This window comes from Cherax quadricarinatus, chromosome 59 (genome assembly GCF_038502225.1).
Source record: "Cherax quadricarinatus isolate ZL_2023a chromosome 59, ASM3850222v1, whole genome shotgun sequence".
NCBI lineage: Eukaryota > Metazoa > Arthropoda > Malacostraca > Decapoda > Parastacidae > Cherax > Cherax quadricarinatus.
In genome coordinates this window covers 22,105,842-22,130,127 of record NC_091350.1, presented here as the reverse complement: position 1 = coordinate 22,130,127, position 24,286 = coordinate 22,105,842, and the positions used below count along the sequence as shown (strand labels likewise).

The 24,286-nt window shown below is 40.8% G+C and overlaps 1 protein-coding gene across 1 annotated transcript in view; it reads right to left on the bottom strand.

Moving 5' to 3' along the window:
- LOC128698811 (uncharacterized) overlaps positions 1 to 24,286 on the bottom strand; it is a 387,495-nt gene that overhangs the window by 108,146 nt on the left and 255,063 nt on the right. Inside the window, exon 2 of the mRNA XM_070097792.1 lies at positions 15,660 to 17,207. Coding sequence (XP_069953893.1) covers positions 15,660 to 15,663 — 4 coding nt within the window. The 5' untranslated portion in view covers positions 15,664 to 17,207. The remainder of the gene's footprint in view (positions 1 to 15,659; positions 17,208 to 24,286) is intronic.

Here is a 24,286-nt window from a genome sequence, read left to right as displayed (position 1 = left end):
TTATAACAGGTCTACTGGACTATTGGAAATGGGTTTTAATCAATTCAGTCATTACCATTTAGTATCAAATGTATTTTGAAAGCTACCTGAAACACTTCCGTATCTTAATCGAAAATGTTTTTGTCTGGCTTGGGGCTGCGTGGCTGCCAGTTTGCCAAGTTTTATAACCACTTACATCAAATTAAATTTTCTTAAAAGCATAAAAATAAAACATTTTTTCTTACAGGATTGATGACAATGTTGAATAGAATATAAATGAGAAAAGAAAACTGGAAAAAATCGTGGGTTTTAAATTGGCGACAAATTTTCAATGTCAGTCCCTGACCACTAAAATCAGTACCCGATCAGCCGGGCTGTCGTTCGTCCGTTGGATTTCGTGCGGCCAGCGGTAACTGCCAGGCCTCCCGGTGGATCAGGGCCTCATCAGAGGCCCTGATCCACCGGGAGGCCTGGTCAAGGACTGGGTCGCGGGGACGGTGACCCCCGGAACGGCCTCCAGATAGGTACGACTGATTTTCCTGTGTCCAGAACATTTCTGAGCAAAATTCCTCTTGCTTTTCTCCAGAATTTTTATTATTTACTTTTACTTCTGAGGAGTTTCCAGAGTCTTTCTGCTCTCGGAGCCCGGCCATGGGCAAGGCTCGTCTGGTGCTAACCTGGTCAATCAGGCTGTTGCTGTTGGGGGCCCGCTGCCCCACATATCCATCACAGCCTGGTTGATCTGGTACCTGGTGAAGATACTTGTCCGGTTTTCTCTTGAAGACGTCTACACTTGTTCCAGCAGTGTTTCTGACATCTTCTTGTAAGATGTTGAATAATCTGGGGACACGAATGTTGATACATTTCACTGGGATTATTTTGCACTTACTCCCATATCTCTCGTTCCAGTATGTTGTTAGGGCATGGTGTAGATTTGGGACCAGGCCCTCGAGTACTTTCCAGGTATATATTATCATGCATCTCCCCTCCGCTCCAGTGAGAACATATTCAAGACTCTAAGGCGTTCCCAGTAATTTAAATACTTTACTGGCTCTATGCGGGTCATAAACGATCTCTGCATTTGTTCAAGCTCTGATACTTCTGCTTTGAACGAAGCGCTGAACAATATTACAAATGAGGGAGCGCCAGCATTCCCTTTTTTTTGAAGGTTTTCAATACCCATCCCGTCATTCTCTTGGCTGTCGTAACCTTTGTCTTATGTTCTTTGAAAGAAAGGTCAGTTGAAACTGTTATTCTCAAGTCTTTCACGTGTTCATTTCGTTCTATTTGACGATCCTCTTGAGTTCTGTATACAGTGTTCCTTTTGAGGCTCTGGTGGCCTGGTGGTTAACGCTCTCGCTTCACACGGTGAGGGCCTGGGTTCGATTCCCAGCCAGAGTAGAAACATTGGGCGTGTTTCTTTCCACCTGTTGTCTATGTTCCCCATCAGTAAAATGGGTACCTGGGTGTTAGTCGACTGGTGTGGGTCGCATCCTGGGACACTGACCTAAGGAGGCCTGGTCACAGACCGGGCCGCGGGGGCGTTGACCCCCGGAACTCTCTCCAGATAAACTCCAGATACCTAAGCAGCTGAAACTTATCACCACTGAACGTCATGTTGTTCTCCACTGCCCACTGGAAAACCCTGCTTATATCTTCCTGTAATTTTTCAGTTTCTTCTACCGTAGTGACTTTCATACTTACTTTAGTGTCATCTGCAAATGATGATACAAAACTGTGACGGGTGCTTTTATCTATGTCTGATATGAGGATAAGAAATAGCAGAGGTTCCAGGACAGTGCCTTGAGGAACAAAGCTCTTTACCTCACTGATGCTAGATTTTGCTCTGTTTACTACTACTTTTTGTGTCCTTGAGAACATCTTTCTCGATTGACTTCAAATTTTCTATGCTAGCGTACTGTACCTAGCGCAAGATTCATGAGATTATTTGCAAGTGTCAGCGCCCTATGGACAATGTTATGTAGGCCATCCCCAGATTTTTTTCCCGTGGGATACCTGGAGAAAATCTCCAATGATTAGCTTCAAAATTTCATAACTTGTACAGCCTCCAAAGAAAAAGGTTAGTATTGCTAATGGAGTGTCTAGGTGCCATTTTTCCAGTTTTACTCATATTCATGGTAATGAATATGATATTGCGTATATGGACTTCAGTAAGGCTTTTGACAGGGTCCCACATCAGAGACTATTGAGGAAAATTAAAGCACATGGAATAGGAGGAGAAATTTTTTCCTGGATAGAGGCATGGTTGACAAATAGGCAGCAGAGAGTTTGCATAAATGGGGAGAAATCAGAGTGGGGAAGCGTCACGAGCGGTGTTCCACAGGGGTCAGTGTTGGGCCCCCTGCTGTTCACAATCTACATAAACGACATAGATGAGGGCATAAAGAGCGACATCGGCAAGTTTGCCGATGACACCAAAATAGGCCGTCGAATTCATTCTGACGAGGACATTAGAGCACTCCAGGAAGATTTGAATAGACTGATGCAGTGGTCGGAGAAGTGGCAGATGCAGTTTAATATAGACAAATGCAAAGTTCTAAATGTTGGACAGGACAATAACCATGCCACATATAAACTAAATAATGTAGATCTTAATATTACGGATTGCGAAAAAGATTTAGGAGTTCTGGTTAGCAGTAATCTGAAACCAAGACAACAGTGCATAAGTGTTCGCAATAAAGCTAATAGAATCCTTGGCTTCATATCAAGAAGCATAAATAATAGGAGTCCTCAGGTTGTTCTTCAACTCTATACATCCTTGGTTAGGCCTCATTTAGATTATGCTGCACAGTTTTGGTCACCGTATTACAGAATGGATATAAATTCTCTGGAAAATGTACAAAGGAGGATGACAAAGTTGATCCCATGTATCAGAAACCTTCCCTATGAGGATAGACTAAGGGCCCTGAAACTGCACTCTCTAGAAAGACGTAGAATTAGGGGGGATATGATTGAGGTGTATAAATGGAAGACAGGAATAAATAAAGGGGATTGAACATTAAAATGGTATAAAATACCGACAGGTTGTTAGGTAAGACACATATGCAACAGTTAGGTATCTTTATTTTGAAACGTTTCGCCTACACAGTAGGCTTCTTCAGTCGAGTACAGAAAAGTTGATAGAAGCAGAAGATACTTGAAGACGATGTAATCAGTCCATCACCCTTAAAGTTTTGAGGTGGTCAGTCCCTCAGTCTGAAGAAGAGCATTGTTCCATAGAATGAAACAATAAAGATACCTAACTGTTGCATATGTGTCTTACCTAACAAATAAAGGGGATGTAAATAGTGTGCTGAAAATATCTAGCCTAGACAGGACTCGCAGCAATGGTTTTAAGTTGGAAAAATTCAGATTCAGGAAGGATATAGGAAAGTACTGGTTTGGTAATAGAGTTGTGGATGAGTGGAACAAACTCCCAAGTACCGTTATAGAGGCCAGAACGTTGTGTAGCTTTAAAAATAGGTTGGATAAATACATGAAATCTGGGAATGGACAGCTGACGGATAATGAACTGGAAATGTGTTCCTTATTTAATGACTATTTTTTGTCAGTTTTTACACAGGAAGATGTAAATGAGATTCCAATAATTAACAATTATTTAGTTCCTGATGAATTTAAGTTAACTAATATTACTGTCACGAGGGACATGGTTATTAAACAGATAGACAAACTGAAACAAAATAAGTCCCCGGGACCCGATGAGTTGTTTTCAAGGGTACTTAAAGAATGCAAGATGGAGCTTAGTCAGCCATTAACGAGTGTATTCAATGCGTCCATCCTTACCAGTGTTGTGCTAGAGATGTGGAAGATGGCTAATGTGGTTCCTATATTCAAATCAGGGGATAAGTCCACTCCTTCAAATTACCGTTCAATAAGCCTGACATCTATAGTGGGCAAGTTATTAGAATCAATTATAGCTGACATTATCAGAAGTCACCTTGAAGAGCATAACTTGATAAATGAATCTCAGCATGGATTCACGAGAGGTCGTTCCTGCCTGACAAACTTACTGACGTTCTTCAATAGAACATTTGAGGCAGTGGACAGTGATAAGGAATATGATATTGTTTATTTGGATTTTAGTAAAGCCTTCGATAGAGTACCTCACAAGAGACTCTTAAGAAAAGTGGCAGCTCATGGTATAGGAGGTAAAGTTCTAGCATGGATTGAGGCATGGCTTACCAATAGAAAGCAGAGAGTTACCATTAATGGAGTGAAATCTGAATGGGGATTAGTCACTAGTGGCGTTCCACAAGGATCAGTTTTAGGCCCTCTCTTGTTCATAATTTACATTAATGACCTTGATGAAGGGATTACTAGTGACATGAGTAAGTTTGCTGATGATACAAAGATAGGCCGTATAATTCACTCTGAGGAGGATATCAATGAACTCCAGGACGATTTGAACAAATTAATGTCTTGGTCCGAAAAATGGCAGATGAAGTTTAATGTGGATAAGTGTAAGGTACTTGCCCTTGGTAATGAAAATAACCCTCGAAGCTATAATCTAGGTGAAGTAGAGCTTGGTCATACAGAATGTGAAAAAGACTTGGGAGTCATGGTAAGCAGAAATCTAAAGCCAAGACAGCAGTGCCTTAGTGTGCGCAACAAGGCCAACAGATTACTTGGATTTATCTCAAGAAGTATAAGTAACAGAAGTCCAAAAGTTATTTTACAGCTCTATACATCACTAGTGAGGCCTCATTTAGATTATGCTGCTCAGTTTTGGTCCCCTTACTACAGGATGGACATAGACTCATTAGAGAACATACAGAGAAGAATGACTAAAATGATTTACTGTGTAAGGAACCTCCCGTATGAAGATAGACTTAAAGCCTTAAATCTCCACTCTCTGGAGAGGCGTAGAATGAGGGGAGATATCACTGAAGTGTATAAGTGGATGACGGGCATAAACAAGGGAGACATTAATAAAGTACTGAGGGTGTCGAACCAGGTAAGAACCAGGAATAATGGATTTAAGTTGGATAAATTTAGATTTAGAAAGGACATAGGTAAGTACTGGTTTTCTAACAGAGTTGTAGATGCGTGGAACAGTCTTCCCAGTGGGGTGATAGAGGCTAGGACCTTGGGTAGCTTTAAGAAGAGACTGGACAAATATATGAGTGGGAGGGGCTGGGTTTGATTGGTGTTGGGGGGTGCGGGAGTTGTTTCTTGAGTAGCTTTAGGTAGATGTCGTTTTGATAAGGACCTGCCTCGTATGGGCCAGTAGGCCTTCTGCAGTGTTCCTACATTCTTATGTTCTTATGTTCTTATGAGTAGATGTGGGTGGGTGTGAGTTAGACCTGATAGCTTGTGCTACCAGGTCGGTTGCCGTGTTCCTCCCTTAAGTCAATGTGACCTGACCTGACTAGGTTGGGTGCATTGGCTTAAGCCGGTAGGAGACTTGGACCTGCCTCGCATGGGCCAGTAGGCCTTCTGCAGTGTTCCTTCGTTCTTATGTTCTTATGTTCTTATGTACTCTAGAAATTATATAGTATTATTTTACATCATTGCTTTGTTTTGCCTTGATGCTGGTGTGGGGCTCTTGATTCAAGGAACTGGACTTATTATACCCTTCCTTAGAAAGAATCAAAATGTCTCCCAATCCCCAGGCACTATATGACTCCTACTGGTTTACTGGATTCTCATGACTACAGTAAAGTAACTGTGAATGACATCAATCTTTTACGGGTGATTCATCTTATGGAATGGATCAAACAATTGTTAGCTTAGACTGTGTTGAATTCTGTGCATTATTATTATTATTATTATTATTATTATTATTATTATTATAATTATTATTATTATTATTATTATTATTATTATTATTATTATTATTATTATTATCGAAAAGCTCTAAACCCACTAGGGTCATACAGCGCTGCGGTGAAGGGAGTGACGCAGGATCTAAGGATAAGTAAGGGTGGAGGTGACAACACAGGTAAAGTTAGGAAGGGCTGTTATAAAGTCAAAGAGAGTGTGGATTCTGTGCAACAACTGGAAAATACCTCTTCTGGTTAGATTTAAACTCTTAGTACTGATGTGTTTTTCTCAAAGGAAGTTTCGCCTTAATTTTATGTAGCGCAAGTTTTTAAGTTGATCCCATGTATCAGAAATCTTGTAGATGAATGGTTCAGAGAACCGACACGTTGATAAATTAGACACATGTGCAACACTTGGGTATCTTTAATGAGGAAACGTTTCGCCACACAGTGCCTTCATCAGTCCACACAAACGAGAACGGTGAAAAACAGGATGAGTTTGAGGTAATCAGTCCCTCAGCCTTGAATCGATGTGATCAGTCCATCAATCTTGAATAGAATACAGCATATGTGCTAAGAGGCGGCTTATATACTGGTCGTGCCCAACTCCTCCTGTTCTTCACCATTCTCCTTTGTATGGACTGATAAAGCCACTGTGAGGCGAAACGTTTCCAAATGTTGCACATGTGTCTAATTTATCATCAGAAATCTTACCTATGTGGATAGACTGAGGGCCCTGAATCTGCACTCTCTAGGTGAAGAATTAGGGGGGGATATGACTGAGGTTTACCTGGAGTTCACCTGTTGGGAGGGTTTATGCTGACATACCTGGAGAGGGTTTCGGGGGTCAACGCCCCCGCGGTTCGGTCTGAGACCAGGCCTCGTGGTGGATCAGGGTGTGGTCAACCAGGCTGTTACTGCTGGCCGCACGCAAACTGACGTACGAACCACAGCCCGGTTGGTCAGGTACTGACTTTAGGTGCTTGTCCAGTGCCTTCTTGAAGACAGCCAGGGGTCTATTTGTATACCATTTTGATGTTCAATATCCCTTATGTATGCTGGGAGGCAGTTGAATGGAAAACAAATAAATAAATGGAATGCAAATAGCGAGCTAAAAATATCTAGCCATGACAGGACTCGCAGCAATGATTTTAAGTTGAAAAAATTCAGATTCAGGAAGGATATAGGAAAGCACTGGTTTAGTAATATAGTTGTGAATGAGTTAAACAAACTCCCGAGTACCGTCATAGAAGCTAAAACAATGCGTAGTTTTAAAAATAGGTTAAATACATGAGTGGGTGTGGGTGGGTGTGAGTTGGACCTGACTAGCTTGTGCTAACAGATCTGATGCCGTGCTCCTCCCTTAAGTGAATGTGGCCTGACCTGGCTAAGTTGTGTCATGGCTTATGCCGGTAAGAGACTTGGACCAGCAACGCATGGGCCAGTAGGCCTGCTGCAGTGTCCCTTTTTTCTTATGTTCTTATCTGCCTATTAATCAAATTGCTTTCTGTGAAATAATTGGAGACTGTCTCTTCTGATTAGAAATAAGTAGCAGTGTTTGACGTATGTTATATACTGTATATTTAAACTAGGTTATCCTAGTTTAAATCTACATAATGTACTTTCATGTCTTAATAATGTATGTCTTAGAGACTATTGTAACGAAAATGTATACAAATTTTAAAAACTTAATTATTTTCTTACTTAATTACTTAAATTCTTGTTAGTCTTGCTTAGAGATAATTTTGTACTGATTTTGGTCAATTTACTTTGTATGGAAGAGATCTGGAAAATTTAAATTCTGCTTTTCGTGCAATAATCTCTGAGTGTCACATCCAATTAACTTCAATGTTTCCATTCTGGTAACTTGATAATGCAACTTCTGAGCGGTTTCAAACTTAATGTGCTTGTGTATTTCAGGATATTGGTCTCGTTTCTCTCTTTGCAAGGTTTTCAACTGAATCTGGTATGTGTGTGCACTTGTTCACCATTTTTTTTAACAGTCTAGTTGATCCACCGAGAGGCCTAGTCATGGACCGGGCCGCGGGGACGCTCAACCCTGGAATACCCTCCAGGTAGACTACAGGTAGGTATAGGAAGACTTGTGAATGTAGCTTCTGAGTTGCTTCAAGTCTCCAACACTAATATTTAACTGCATTATAAACTCTTGCCGCTCTCTGCACTATTCCAATTGCGTGCACTGAGGCACCAGGGACTGGGATTATGGAATACCGGGGATACCCTTCTCGGATTGCGCTGCGATTGATATACATCTAATAATTATTATACTGTAGAATAAAAGAGCCTGATTGCAAGATCATTCTCTGTCTCGCGATAAAATAACGATGAAACTAGCCTAGATACAGCACCTTCGCTGCAATACCTACAAAGATTTAGTGATTTCCATAAATAAAACGAAATTACATGTATATACTAAAGAAGCATTACAGTGCCTGTTAGGTAAGACACATATGCGACAGTTAGGTATCTTTATTTCGAAACGTTTCGCCTACACAGTAGGCTTCTTCAGTCGAGTACAGAAAAGTTGATAGAAGCAGAAGATACTTGAAGACGATGTAATCAGTCCATCACCCTTAAAGTTTTGAGGTGGTCAGTCCCTCAGTCTGGAGAAGAGCATTGTTCCGTTGTCTGAAACAATATGAAGTTGAAGTGACAGGATGGAGCCTTATATAGTGCCAGGAGGTGAGACGTAGGTTGCTTTGGGAGGTCAGGTCCCTCTCAAACCCAGCCGTTCTCACTAGTAGAGGTTGTCGAAGTTGATGGTCTGTACCAAGATACCCTTGTGTTGCAGTGTCTGACAGAATGAACATTAAAATGATATAAAATGACAGAATGAACATTTTAATGTTCATTCTGTCAGACACTGCAACACAAGGGTATCTTGGTACAGACCATCAACTTCGACAACCTCTACTAGTGAGAACGGCTGGGTTTGAGAGGGACCTGACCTCCCAAAGCAACCTACGTCTCACCTCCTGGCACTATATAAGGCTCCATCCTGTCACTTCAACTTCATATTGTTTCAGACAACGGAACAATGCTCTTCTCCAGACTGAGGGACTGACCACCTCAAAACTTTAAGGGTGATGGACTGATTACATCGTCTTCAAGTATCTTCTGCTTCTATCAACTTTTCTGTACTCGACTGAAGAAGCCTACTGTGTAGGCGAAACGTTTCGAAATAAAGATACCTAACTGTTGCATATGTGTCTTACCTAACAATCTGTCGGTATTTTATACCATTTTAATGTTCATTACAGTGCCTGACTAGGGACATGTACCCAGGTTAACATAATAACTTTAGTAAATTATTTTTTGCCCAACAACGCTCATCTTGAAGTTGTGAGTCTTCAACTATAACTAGTCGGCATTCCCATAATAAATACTATTACAACTCTCATCTTGTATAATTACTGGCAAAATTACCGACAATATATTAAGCAAATGGACACAAGAGTATCTATGAGATATTTATTACAACTACGGTTGGACTCGTTTATCAAGCTAAACATACTCAGACTATGGAGCAGAACGTTTCTCCAGGCTGAGGGACTGACCACCTCAAAACTACGTCTTCGAGATTCGTGCACTGATTACATCGTTTTTACATCTCTACTGCTTCTGCCTCCTCTGTATTAAACTGAGGAAGCCTACTGTGTACCTGGAGTCTACCTGGAGGGCATTCCGAGGATCAACGCCCCCGCGGCCCGGTCCACGACCAGGCCTCCCGGTGGATCAGGGCCTGATCAACGAGGCTGTTACTGCTGGCCGCACGCAATCCAACGTACGAACCACAGCCCGGCTGATCCGGCACCGTCCCTAGGTATCTGTCCAGCCCTCTTGAAGACAACCAGGGGTCTTCCCGTAATGCCCCTTATTGCTGGTGAGAGGCTGTTGAACAGTCTTGGGCCCCGGACACTTATTGTGTTTTCTCTTAGTGTACCAGTGACGCCCCTACTTTTCACTGGGGATATATTGCATCGCCTGTCAAGTCTTTTGCTTTCGTAAAGAGATTATGATATATCTCTCTCGCCTGCGCTCTAGTGTGTACAAGTCAAGTGTTTCCAGGCGCTCCCGGTAGTTAAGGTGTTTGGCGGAATGTATGCGAGCAGTAAAGGTTCTCTGTACATTCTCTAGTTCTGCAGTTTCACCTGCCTTGAATGGGGATGTTAATGTACAGCAGTATTCCAGCCGAGAGAGAATAAGTGATTTAAAAAGGATCATCATTGGCTTAGCATCTCTTGTCTTGAATGTTCTCATTATCCATCCTATCAGTTTCCTAGCAGATGTGATACCGGCATTTTTGTGGTCATTGAAGGTGAGGTCTTTGGACATTATCACACCCAGGTCCTTCACATTACTTTTCCGCTCTATTGTGTGACTGGAGTCCTAGTTGTTATTTCCTCCAGTTTTCCATAACGGAGTAGTTGGAATTTGTCTTCATTGAACACCATATTGTTCTCTGTTGCCCATTGGAAAACTTGGTTTATATCTTCTTGGAGCTTTGCCGTGTCCTCAATGGATGACACTCATGCAGATCCTAGTATCGTCTGCAAAAGATGATACCGTGCTGTGGTTTACATCTCTGTGTGTGTCTGATATGAGAATAAGGAACAGGATAGGTGCGAGTACTGTGCCTTGTGGGACAGAGCTCTTCACTAATGCAGCATCTGATATAACTCTGTTTACCACTACTCTTTGTGTGCGATTGGTTAGAAAGTTGAAGATCCATCTGCCTACTTTGCCGGTTATCCCTTTAGCACGCATTTTGTGTGCTATTATACCATGGTCGCACTTGTCGAAGGTTTTTGCAGTCTGTGTATACTACATCTGCATTCTGTTTGTTTTTCAGTGGATCTAGGACCATATCATAGTGGTTGCGAAAGGCAGGAGAGACCTGCTCTGAAACCATGTTGCCCTGCGTTGTGCAATTTTTGGGAGTCCAGGTGGTTTGCTATCCTGCTTCTTTGAACTCTTTCAAAGATTTTTGTGATGTGGGACGTTAAAGCTATTGGTCTATAGTTCTTAGCTACTGCTTTGCTGCCACCTTTATGGAGTGGGGCTATGTCTGTTGTTTTTAGTGACTGGAATCTCGCCTGTGTCTAAGCTCCTTCTCCATAGCAAACTTAGGGGCCGTGAGAGGGCGAAACGTTTCGGAATAAATATGCCTAACTGTTGCACGTGTCCTACTTATCAACCCATCTGCACTGTATACCATTATCATAGTCACAGTCATAATATCTCATTAGTTGTTTTTGTTTCTATTTGCCTAGTTAACACTCTCTTATACTGCCCGGATCAGCAACTTTTGTTAGCATCTTTTTATTTAATTTACGACTTCAATATATAAAAAATAACATTTAACATGGAAATGCATAACTTAATGTTGTTGCCATTTCGTGAGACTAGTTAAAAAATAAAATTTTAGATCAAATTCCTTTATTCATTTTTCGCTCCCGGGAAGTTAACAGTAACTGAGGACATAGAGGAAAATCAAGGAGCACATCGCGTTTTCATGAATAAAAATTTGAGCTAGGATTCAAAATACACTGATGTGATCAGGCGACACACTGCAGACATTTTCATTTCTACTGATTCAACTTTTTAACATTAGGTTAGGCAAGATTCGTCAGGAAACAGGACAAGTGTTTCCTGACGCGGGTTTTAGTCATATAATGACCCACTACTAGAGCTTTTGTTCACTGACCGAGGCCTTCCACTGGCTTACCCGTCCACTACTTTATTTTTTTTAACATTAGTTGTGTACAGAGGCATCACGTTACATGTAACTACATTTGGAATTAAAATATTGCAATACTGTATTGTCATTATAGATACAGAGGCATTTTATGATGACTTAACCTAGGATATCCTTGCAATTCTTCGCAAAACTGAAACCAGCGTTAGTATAAAGAAATAAAATAAACCCTTATGTGCAACAGTTAGGCATTTTTATTCCGAAACGTTTCGCCTACACAGTAGGCTTCTTCAGTCGATTACAGAGGAGGCAGCAGAAGCAGTAGTACAAATGTAAAGACGACGTAATCAGTCCATCACCCTCAAAGACGTAGTTTTGTGGTAGTCAGTCCCTCAACCTGGAAAAATAGTTCTGTCTTCTCCAGGCTGAGGGACTGACCACTTCAAAACTACGTCTTCCAGGATGATGGACTGATTACGTCTTCACATCTCTATTGTTTCTGTTGCCTCTGTATTCGACTGACGAAGCCTACTATGTAGACGAAGCTTGTCGGAAAAAAGATACCTAACTGTTGCACATGTGTTTTATCAACTTGTCAGTATTGTATACCGTTATATTCACAAACCCTAATGTGTTTAAAACATCTAACATTAGCAGGTCAATGTTTATCCTATGACCAGAAGTATTATTATTATTATTATTATTATTATTATTATTATTATTATTATTTTGTATCACCTAACTTAATATAAGGACATAAGATAGGAGGAACATTGAATGTTGACAGAATTGACTTAATGCGCTAAAGAACTTGTCCTTATACCTAACCTAATGTTACCCAACCTAACGTAATGTTACCCGACCTAACGAAATGTTACCCGACCTAACCTAATGTTACCCGACCTAACCTAATGTTACCCGACCTAACCTAATGTTACCCGACCTAACCTAATGTTACCCGACCTAACCTAATGTTACCCGACCTAACCTAATGTTACCAAACCTAACCTAATGTTACCCAACCTAACGTAGTTACCCAACCTAACGTAATGTTACCCAACCTAACATAATGTTACCCAACCTAATGTAATGTTACCCAACCTAACCTAATGTAACCCAACCTAACGTAATGTTACCCAACCTAACCTAATGTTACTCAACCTAACGTAATGTTACCAAACCTAACATAATGTTACCAAACCTAACCTAATGTTGTCGTGGGGGTTCGGAAGGAGATATGATGGTTGAAGATAAACACACTTGTGGATGGTAACGCTATATATTGTCAGACTGTGGTAAGGGAAGGGGCCCAGCCTGCCTTCTTGCCTGTTGTATGTCTAAGCCTGGAGTGAGAGCGAGGTAGCGCGTCCCACTAACTCATGTGCATCCCGTGACATCATACAGTCACTAGGCCTAGGGATGGATCTTCTATATAAACACATGGATGGTACTATGATACTCAGCTAAGCTATACAATGCATGTAAGGGGATCAGCAACTATGCTGACAGCTCGGTCATGTTACGTATGTCGTCTCGACATACACTACTATGCTATAGGCTGAACAGGCAGGTGGTTCTGGGCTGATTCTATACAATAACAAAGACATATATAACTTAGAACTAATGGATGGTATCATAATGGATGTTAACATCATGAGTTTTAACATAATGGGTGTTAATGTGATGAGTTTTAACGTAATGCATTACAAATTATAAGAACAAATCATGGTATAATATAGGATGGAATTGATCGATCGATCTGTATTCATGCACTCTACGGATTCTGAGGAAGAATAAATATATATACAAGGTGAAATTAACAGCAAAGGCAAATCTGGTGCACACAGATCATTACTGTCAAATTCTCAGAATACGGAGGGAAAGTAAACACGAAAAAAAAAAATTCTGAAAAACTGATCAGTTAATAACAAAACACAGAGTTGACAATTTCATTCATCTCGGACATCTAATTATACAGACTATGTACATTTAAACCCAATTCTGCCAGGGTGAGGTTTACATATGCAGAATGGTTATCATCTCTGGGAGGATCGAATTCCTCTGCAATGGCTAACACATGCCTTGACTGAGGGAGATCTGAACGAGTATCTACAAAAGATACTTGTGGGTTTCTCTTTACTTGTCGAGTACGCAAAGAGTAACGACATTCAGGTTGATTATCTGACTGAGTATTTGAGGTAGAGGGTACAGAGTCAAGAGGATTGTCAGCATCTGTCACATTAGTCTGGGTAGCAATATCATCAACATCGCATACTAATGTCATATGGTCTAAATGCGATTCTTTGTACTTACCAGTACTAATTTCTCTAACCTTATACTTATTGCCAGTGATATGTTCAACAACTCGATAAGGGCCAACAAACTTTTGATCGAGCTTAGGCATTGCGGATGTTTTGTTGAAATTTGTCAGCATTACTCTCGAACCTACTTTAACTTTTGACGGCTTAGCACAGCTATTAGTTACTCTAATAAATTCTGCTGTTGATTTATGAAGTGTTTCACGGATTCTTCTAAAAACACTCTGAGCTATGCTGGTACGAGTTGCTACGAAATCATCAGGGTTGTAATTGGGTTTCGGAGTGGAATATAACAACTCACAGGGTAAACGCTTGTCTACACCATACAATGCATAATGTGGAGTATCACCTATGGAAGCATTGTAAGCAGAATTTATGGCACATTGAACATCTGGTATAACTTCATCCCAAGTTTCACTATTGGGGTTGATAGTGGCTCTCAAGACATCAAGTACTTTCTTATTGGTTCGTTCAGCTAACCCATTGCTGGCAGGATGATGAGGAACAATGGTGGATTTAGAGATTAATGCTATATATTGTCAGACTGTGGAAAGGGAAGGGCCCGGCCTGCCTGCTTGCCTGTTGTATGTCTAAGCGTGGAGTGAGGGCGAGGTAGCACGTCGTGACTAACTCATGCCGCATCCCGTGACGTCATACAGTCACTAGGCCTAGGGATCTTCTATATAAACACATGGATGGTACTATGATACTCAGCTAAGCTATACAACACATGCAAGGGGATCAGCAACTATACTGGCAATGATACCCAACCTAACCTAATGTTACCAAACCTAACGTGTTACCCAACCTAACCTAATGTTACCAAACCTAACGTGTTACCCAACCTAACCTAATGTTACCCAACCTAACCTAATGTTACCAAACCTAACGTGTTACCCAACCTAACCTAATGTTACCCAACCTAACCTAATGTTACCCAACCTAACCTAATGTTACCCAACCTAACCTAATGTTACCCAACCTAACCTAATGTTACCCAACCTAACCTAATGTTACCCAAATTAACCTAACTAACAATTTTACAATAGTCTCGGTTAGGTTAAGTTTGGTTACCTTAGGTTGGGTTATGTTATTAAATATACTAATCAAAATAAAGCTTATTTCCCATTTACCCAAAATATAACTGTTTCCATTGCAAAACCTACTTAATAAATAAAATTACATAATATATATTTTTATTTTACCTGTTATCACCAAAATATATAATTTCCACAACTATTTTTCCCATGGAATGGGTAGCCGTGGATGTTATTTACATCCCAGGAAAAAAGTTAACAATGAATCATCACTTACAATCAATTCCTAAAGAGTCAAAACACTGAGTTATGAAACAGCCAACAAAAATGAATAGGATAATAATATGAAGGGAAATAAAGCATGGACCATATCACTTCTACTATAGTAATAAAAAACATGGCAGGTTTTGTACACTTCATGACATTTATTAGAGGGAGAAACGTTTCGCTACGAGTGGTCATAAGAAGGCACTCGTGGCGAAATGTTTTCCTCTCTAATAAATGTAGTGAACTGTACATGTCTTTTTCCACATCTTGTCGGTATCATCATAATATTTTTCACACTAGGTTTACTTTAATTTTTATTTCATGGGTTAAATAACCCGCATGCAATAGATAGGCTTAAATCTAACAAACAAACAAACTGCTACAATCAGCGTGAAACATGAAACAGGAACAGCAGTAGCAGAGGGACATTAAAGGAACACTGCTGTCCTCACTGTGAAATAAGATTTATGCCCATAATAAACCTTCCCTGCTACCTACCACCTCCCCTCTCATGCTGCCATATTGCCTGCCATACAATATATAAGTTACTACTTACTCATGATGCCGTAGCTTGGAGTCTAGTGAAGAAGACACCACTGCAATACAGCGTTCACCAACACAACGCTCACCAACACTATGTTCACCAACACAACTCAAGAAATGTCGAAAAGTGACTAAACTTGATTATATATGAGACCACACGAAATATGAGTAAGAAAAAATATGAAATATATCACAGTGCACTTGAACTCTAAATTGAGTAAAATTGAATGTTCAGATAATGTAGGGAAAGTGAGATGAAAGTCTGAGACAATCCTGGGCTGGAAGATATAATCAGTTGGGCAGAGCAGTGTGGGTGGTGGGGATGGGACTTGGATAGTGTGTGGGTGATGAAGGAACCTTGCTAGTGCGTGGGTGGTGGGGAAGGAACCTAGATAATGCGTGGGGGGCGCCTAGTTGGTGCGTGGATGGTGGGTAGGTGGTGGGGCACCTAGATGGAGCGTGCGTGATGGGGGGAACCTAGATGGTGCGGGCAGAGCTTGGGTTACCAGCCTAGAACCAGGATGATGGGGTGGGGGGTTCAAGGAAGGCGCTACACACCACAATACTGCCCTCACACACGACCCTTGTCCTTCCTGCTACCCTCCACACACAACACTAACACGAGATTCAGATTGTGCCTCGAGGGAAGAGTTTAAATAAAAGACCTGACAATGATAAGACTTAAAATAAAAACATAAAGCAAATATAATAAGAAAACTAAAAAAATGTAGACGTAATATCTAAATGAAAGATAATTAGAGGCTGTATATATAAATGACTAGAGAATGACTATCACTAGAGGATTCCACTAAGAAGGGTTCCTGACAGGAAATTAGCTGGAGTTAAAGTGAGGAGCACGTGGGAAGTGTAGTAAGCGTGGGAGAGCGCAGTGGTGGTGGCGTTGGTGGTGGTGTTGGTAGTAGGTGGTGCTGGTGGTGGTGATGGTAGTAGGTGGCCTGGTCACAGACCGGGCCACGGGGGCGTTGACCCCCGGAACTCTCTCCAGGTATACTCCAGGTGGCGATGGTGACTACTGAAGGTCCCACACTTCTTGTTCTTCTTCTCTCACTCTTCCCTAAAAGACTGGTTGACCTTTGAGGCCAAGTCCCTTGATCGTCTAAAGTTATCTTCCTTCACTAATTCGATGTGTTGGCTTGGTAGGTTGATACACTCAGTAGTCCTGCACCAGCTAGTGACTACACGGGTGAACAGGATGACCAGGGAGGGCAATACTATCAGCCTGGTCTACACAGAACACTTTGGATGCCTAGCCCGAGCCTTGTGTACACATAAATGCGCTAGCGAACTGGTGGCGGAGGCGCTGCAGTTGACACTTATCGCTCTCATTATTTCACTTCGTTCCTTTATTTTTCTCTACGTGGTTTTGAGAGCACATATTTGAAATGTCACACTGTCAGTTTTCACACAGGTTACATATATTTCCTACTAAAAGATTACCCTGCTGATATGTTATACGGGCATCCTCTAGATACACCTCTGACGTGTAGTTTATTACAATCACTTGTCACTCTACCTATAATTCCCTTGTCGCTATAAACACCTGTTAGAAAGAAACATTCATTAATACACATTAATATATAACACAAATATCGATGTTTTTATTATTATTATATTTATAAGGGAACACTAACTTCACAGGTCACAGGTAAATCCCAATATGGTGGCAGTCAGATTTGATCCAAGGGAAGGGTAGCTTTAATTTTTTGAATCAAAAGTCTTTTCACTAGCATCAAACAATATCCCTCGAATAAGGGATACCGCTTATAGTATTTAAAAGTACAAACATGACACTGATGCCCAGGTTCATGAATCATACACATTGCCAAAAAAAAATGATAGCCCGGATATAACAGACACGACGAATTAGCCGAGTTTAATTATAATAATGATAATTATTTACAAAATATCCAGCCCTGCTGTTATGGATATGTGGGCAGGCGGGCTGCCAACAGTAAGAGCCTAGTCGACCAGTATATGCCAGGCCGCATGAGAAGGAAAACTCCCGAAACAGATCACAGGTAAATCACAACAAAGAACATTCAATGAAAGAATTTTAAAATAATTTACCAAAATATATAGTTATAAACTAAAGTTTGTATACATTTTACAAACAAATCCTAGAGATGGGAATTAGCTGAGTAATTACGTGATGATGACGACGACTTTAATTGTATTATTAACCCGAAGGGAATGATAATGAGCTTAATGGCGCTAGAAATATGCTCCGGACACCTACCATTAAGAAAAGACGAGATGTAAGTTGGGATAGCCTAGCTACCCAGAGAGAAAGGGAGGGGGACAGAGAGAGAGAGAGAGAGAGAGAGAGAGAGAGAGAGAGAGAGAGAGAGAGAGAGAGAGAGAGAGAGAGAGAGAGAGAGAGAGAGAGAGAGAGAGAGAGAGAGAGAGAGAGAGAGAGAGAGAGAGAGAGAGAGAGAGAGAGAGAGAGAGAGAGAGAGAGAGAGAGAGAGAGAGAGAGAGAGAGAGAGAGAGAGAGAGAGAGAGAGAGAGAGAGATTGAAGTCACATGATACCTTCATTCCATTCAAGTAGCATCCGCCTACCGGCAAGTTAGTTAAGTTTAATATCCTTATTATGAACATCATACCCATCCTGAGGTGGTAGTCAAAAGATTACAGAGGTACACCAGTTATACAGATGTTACATCTAGCCACATGGCTGAGATGCAGGTACATCCAGGATTTATTCCCACTCTTAATTTCCTCGAGAAATCTTGACAGCGTTAACTGGGTCCCCTCATCCTTGAAAGGGATGTAAATAACGTTTTAAAATTATCTAACCAAGACAGGACTCGCAGTAATGGTTTCAAGTTGGAAAAAAATAGATTTAGAAAGGATACAGGAAAACACTGGTTTGGTAATAGAGTTGCGGATGAGTGGAACAAACTCTCGAGTAGCATCACCGAAGCTAAAACGTTGTGTAATTATAAAAATAGGTTAAACAAATACATAAGTAGGCCTACTGGCCTAGCATGGGCGAGTAGGCCTGCTGCAGTGCTCCTTTCTTATGTTCTTGATATTTCCTTACACACGTGTACAGCGTGTTGAGCCTCACCTGTACCTTGCTGATACAGCTCATCACGGCCATGTACAGCACAATATAGGTGAGTTTAATGGTGTTTTTCTCAGAGGTGGGCTCTACGTGGTTGGCTGTGTGAGGTAGCAGGCTCACCTGCTACACCGCCTATCTACCTGCCTGGAAGTCCACCACCATTCAATTAATCCCTCTAAGCTGTCTCTGGGGATTTCTGGCCAAAGCTATGTATCTGAGTGCCCAAGAACATTATAAGCTACACTGGAAAATTCTAGGATTGATCCCAAATCTGCACACAAATCATTCCCCGTGCAGTAAGAGGCTTGGCAGACAGTACAAGGTGTCCACAATAAATAGCAGGGAAAAACTAAATAAATTTGAGAGGACCATTTTTTAGTGGCAAGAGACGAAGAAAGAAAATGGAAAGAAATAACCAAAATATAGCCTTGTTGGACTGGAGGCACAGCCACTGGCCCCTCCAAAATCACAACTATTAATGCCAACAACAAAATCCCCCCAACAAACAAGCAACACGACCTCATTTATATTTACTAATATATAGGACCTTAAGCCATACGCCAACAACAAAATACCTTTCATCAGTGGACTTCTAGGAGAGTCAAATGTCAGCTGGCCCAGTGGCTAGTGCGACTGTCTGAAGTTTTATGACTCTCTGATCGCGGGTTCTATCCCCACCCCTGGTAAGGTTTGTCTGCAATCGTGTCATTACGATTTTGTGAGTCAGTTCTGACAATGAAATTTGGATAACTGGAGACCCCAATGGAAATAAGTCACTCTGACTTTTTTTGGGTTATCTGAGGTTCTTTACACATATGCTGCTATGTATGATAACCTATGTAACTGTATTTGTGTATACCTGAAAAAACTTACTTACCTTTTCAGATGCAACAGAAAGAACAGGAAACAAGGCAGGGTTGACCTGTATGTCAAAGAGTCGCTTATTTGCACGGATTTAATAAACACTATAAATGATGTAGTTAAAGTTCTAACAATAAAAATCGAGAACCAAAACTAAGTCATTGTGTTTGTATATAAGCCACCAGATGCAAATTCCCAACAGTTCAAAGAACAGCTATCAAAAACTGACTACTGTCTGGAAAACCTTCCAGCCCCATTCCTAAACATTTTACTGCTTGGTGATTTTAATTTAGGACATACAAAGTGGAAGAATGTAGCAAATAATGTAGCAGAAATAATCCCTGGAGACAGCTCAGATGAAAAGTCACACACACATGAGCTGCTGAAATTCTGCAATAAACACACCATAAGTCAGCTGATAGTGGAGCCAACAAAACTGGAAAACACACTTGACCTTATCTTCACAAATAATGAGGACCTGGTAAGAAACACAATATCAAAAACAACTAATTCTGATCATAATCTAATCGAAATTCAGACTTACATGCACAGGGGTCCTGATCAGCAAAATTCATAATAGTTCTCGGCAACCGTAAATTTCGCCAATCATAGGGGTATTTTCGTATAAACATGGACTCGCTTTTCATAGGTTGACTCGCGAATAGTAGTTTGTCCGGGACGTGTACGCACGGTGTGAGCCGGGGCGGCCTCCCTACCCAGCCAGTCTGGCATTGTTTACCAGTGAGTGAAGGTCCCCTCAAGTGCTCCTACGAAATATTTCATAATATTCCACTCATTTTAGTGCTTGCAATTACTAAATAAGCTACCATGGCTCCAAAGAAAGCTCCTAGTGCCAAGCCTGTGGTAAAGAAGGTGAGAAATATGTACAGTGACAAAGTCTTGGGCCATTTTCGGGAAGTGTTAAAGAGACGCCAGAAACAGAGCTCTCTCCACAGTTACTTTGCGAGACAGGACTAGAGTGACTCTCAAGGTGGTCCTAGTGGCATTAAGAAACAGAGAAGAGAAGCAACCCCAGAGAAGCAATTGGTACCTGAGGTGTTGCTGGAAGGGGATTCCCCTTCCAAACTGTAAACAATCCAATCTCTCTCCTCCTCCAGTCTCCCATACACTAAGAAGAATCTCCAATAAAGGTAAGTGTTATGCTGTTAATGTTTCATTCATCATTTCCCATTGTATTGTTTATGTACTACATGTATATTTCATGTACAATTTTTTTTTGTTTTAATACTTCTGGGTGTCAGGAACGGATTAATTGTATTTACATTATTTCTTATGGGGAAAATTGATTCGCAAATCGTAAATTTCGTTTATAGTAACGGCTCCATGAACGGATTAATTACGAAAAACGAGGGACCACTGTATATATATATATATATATATATACATATATATATATATATATATATATATATATATATATATATATATATATATATATATATATATATATAAGAAGTTAGTTTATTTGAGGACTTTGTCAGTCACTTGTTTAAGTCTAGTCGAGTCTTGAGACATAGCGAACTACTTAGAGCACTTACACACATACACAAACTTACTTGTACATATTTGTAATATCTTAATAAATGTTAATGTACCAGACGGTACTTAAGAATTATAAATGTGATATGTGCTTTCAGCACAATAACATTGTACTCAAGAGAAGTGATTATTCTTATTTTGTTGATATTGATTTAATTTAATTTGATATACGCCTAGACAATTCAATTGTTAATAAATGTATTAAATTTTAATTTCTCTAGTTAGTAGCCTACCAGTTGTAATCCTGAAGCACTAATAATTCATATTGAATTCTAATGGATAATTGGACAAGGATACTGACTAATTGTTATGAAAACCCAGTAACAGGCTGGATGCTAGAAGGGCAGTCCTTTCTAGTATTCACTGGAGATCTCTAAGCTTTTAGAATCGCGTTTTTTGTAACAAAACCCTGTCGATGTATGCTAAATTTCTGACATAACACTAACTCCACTAGACTTTGAGAAAGCCATTGACAACATGTCCATGCACTTAGCCCTGGGCCCAGACTCGTGGAACTTTGTGTTCATTAAGAACTGCATAAGACCCCTCTCATGGGCTCTTAGTATGCTATAGAGAAGGAGCATAGACACAGGTGAGATTCCACAGTCGCTAAAAACAACAGATATAGCCCCACTTCATAAAGGTGGCAGCAAAGCAATAGCTAAGATCTATAGACCAATAGCTCTAACGTCCCACATTATAAACGAAAGAGTTCTATGAAGTAGGATAGCAAACAACTTGTATTCCCAGCAGCTGCACGACCCAGGGCAACATGGGTTCAAAGTAGGTCACTCCTGCCTCTCGCAACTACGGGATCATCATAACATGGTCTTGGATGCACTGGAAAACAAACGAAATGCAGATGTAGTAAACACAGATTTTTGCAAAAGCCTTCGACAAGTGGAATCATGATGTAATGGCGCACAAAATGTGTGCTAAAGGGATAAATGGCAGAGTGGGGAGATAGATCATCGACTTTCTAACTAATCGAACACAAAGAGTAGTGGAAAACAGAGTTAAGTCGGAGGCTGCCATAGTGAAAAGCTCTGTTCCACAAGGCACAGTACTTGCCCCTATCCTGTTCCTCATCCTCATATCAGACATAGACAGAAATGTAAACCATAGCACCGTATCATCCTTTGCAGACAAAACTAGGATCTGCATGAGACTGTCATCCATTGAGGACACGGCAAATGTCCAAGAAAGTATACACCGAGTTTTCCAAGGGGCAACGGAGAGCAATATAATGTTCAATGAAGACAAATGCCAACTACTTCGATATGGAAAATCGGAGAATAGCTACAACTGAGTATACTACAAACTCTAATCACACAATAGAGCGGAAAAGTAATGTGAAGGACGTGGGAGTGGTAATGACAGAGGATGTCATCTTCAAGAAATCACAACAGTGCCACTATCACATCTGTGAGGATAATGATAGGATGGATAATGAGAGCATTCATGACAAGAAATGCTAAGCCAATAATGATCCATGTTAAACCACTTGTTCTCTCTAGGCTGGAAAACTACTGTACATTAACATGTCCATTCAAGGCAGGTGAAATCGCAGATCTAGAGAATGTACAGAGAACCATTACTGCACATATAAGTTCCATCAAACATCTTAACTACTGGGAAAGCTTGGAAGCACTTGACTTGTACTCACTGGAGCGCAGGCGAGAGAGATACATCATAATCTTCACCTGGAAGATCCTGGAGGGGTTGGTCCCTAATCTGCACACAGGAATCACTCCATATGAAAGCAAAAGACTTGGCAGGTGATGCAACATACCCCCAGTGAAAAGTACAGGCACCATTAGTACACTAGGAGAAAACACAATTAGTGTCCTGGGCCCAAGACTGTTCAACAGCCTCCCACCAGCCATAAGGGGAATTACCAATAGACCCCTGGTTGCCTTCAAGAGGAAGCTGGACAGATACCTAAAGTCAGTGCCGGATCAGCCGGACTGTGGTTCGTACGTTGGACTATGTGCGGCTAGCAGTAACAGCCCAGTTGATCAGGCCCTGATCCACCGGTCGTGGACCGGGCCGCGGGGACGTTGATCCCCGAAATGCCCCCCAGATAGACTCCAGATAGACAAAGACATTTCACCGTCCTCCCTTCATACATAACGGGAAGTAGAAAATCAGATCTCTTGCTGTCTTCAAGAAAGAACTGGGCAAGTTTCTCGTCAGTCCCTGATCAGCTGGGCTGTGATCACTAAGTTGGATTTCATGTGGCTAGCACCAACAGCCTGACTGATCAGTCCATCTATCAGGGGGCATTTGCTCTTGGAACACTCCAGATAAAACAAAGTAGTATAGGCCAATACAGCCAACATATCTGCACAGGGAGACAGCAGAGGGTAGCGAGAGACTAGTTCCCTTAAAGGTTTACTAAACTAATAGCAGGAGTGTAGGAAATAATCAGAGATGAGCTAAGATTAATTGCAAGTGCAGGAAGAATAGATATTATTGCTATAACAGAGACCTGGCTCAATCTGAAAGATTGAGAAATGTCTTCTGAATGCCACATACAAAGCTATAAATTATTCTACACTGATAGGGTCAACAGGAAGGGTGGTGGAGTGATAGTAGCGGTTACTCTGTATCCACTCAACCAAAACACTGTATATATGCATATATATATATATATATATATATATATATATATATATATATATATATATATATATATATATATATATATATATATATATATATATATATATATATATATGTATGTATGTATGCGTGTGTGTGTGTGTGTATAGGTTCGTGTGTTGAGGAGCAGAGCAGCGTAAATTAATATATGTGATGTTGCGTGTGGAGAATGTCCTGTTGGGTTATAACCAACAGACCGGAAGTTATTGAGTCCTCGTGGTCCTGCTCATTGCCTCACGTATCCCCCCCCCCGTCCTATCCCTAAACACACTCATGCACGCGCGAGCTGAAGCAGCTTGCCAAATACAGGAAATCTATTTAGTTAATTAAATCAGTAGGAATCCCATTGTAATGTAGAATGTGGTCAATAACAGTGAGGGGAGAAAAGGAACGAGCAGAACATGTGTTTTAAACTGCTGGCTGGACGAGTATTGCAACGAAAAAACAATATAATTCACTGTCAAGT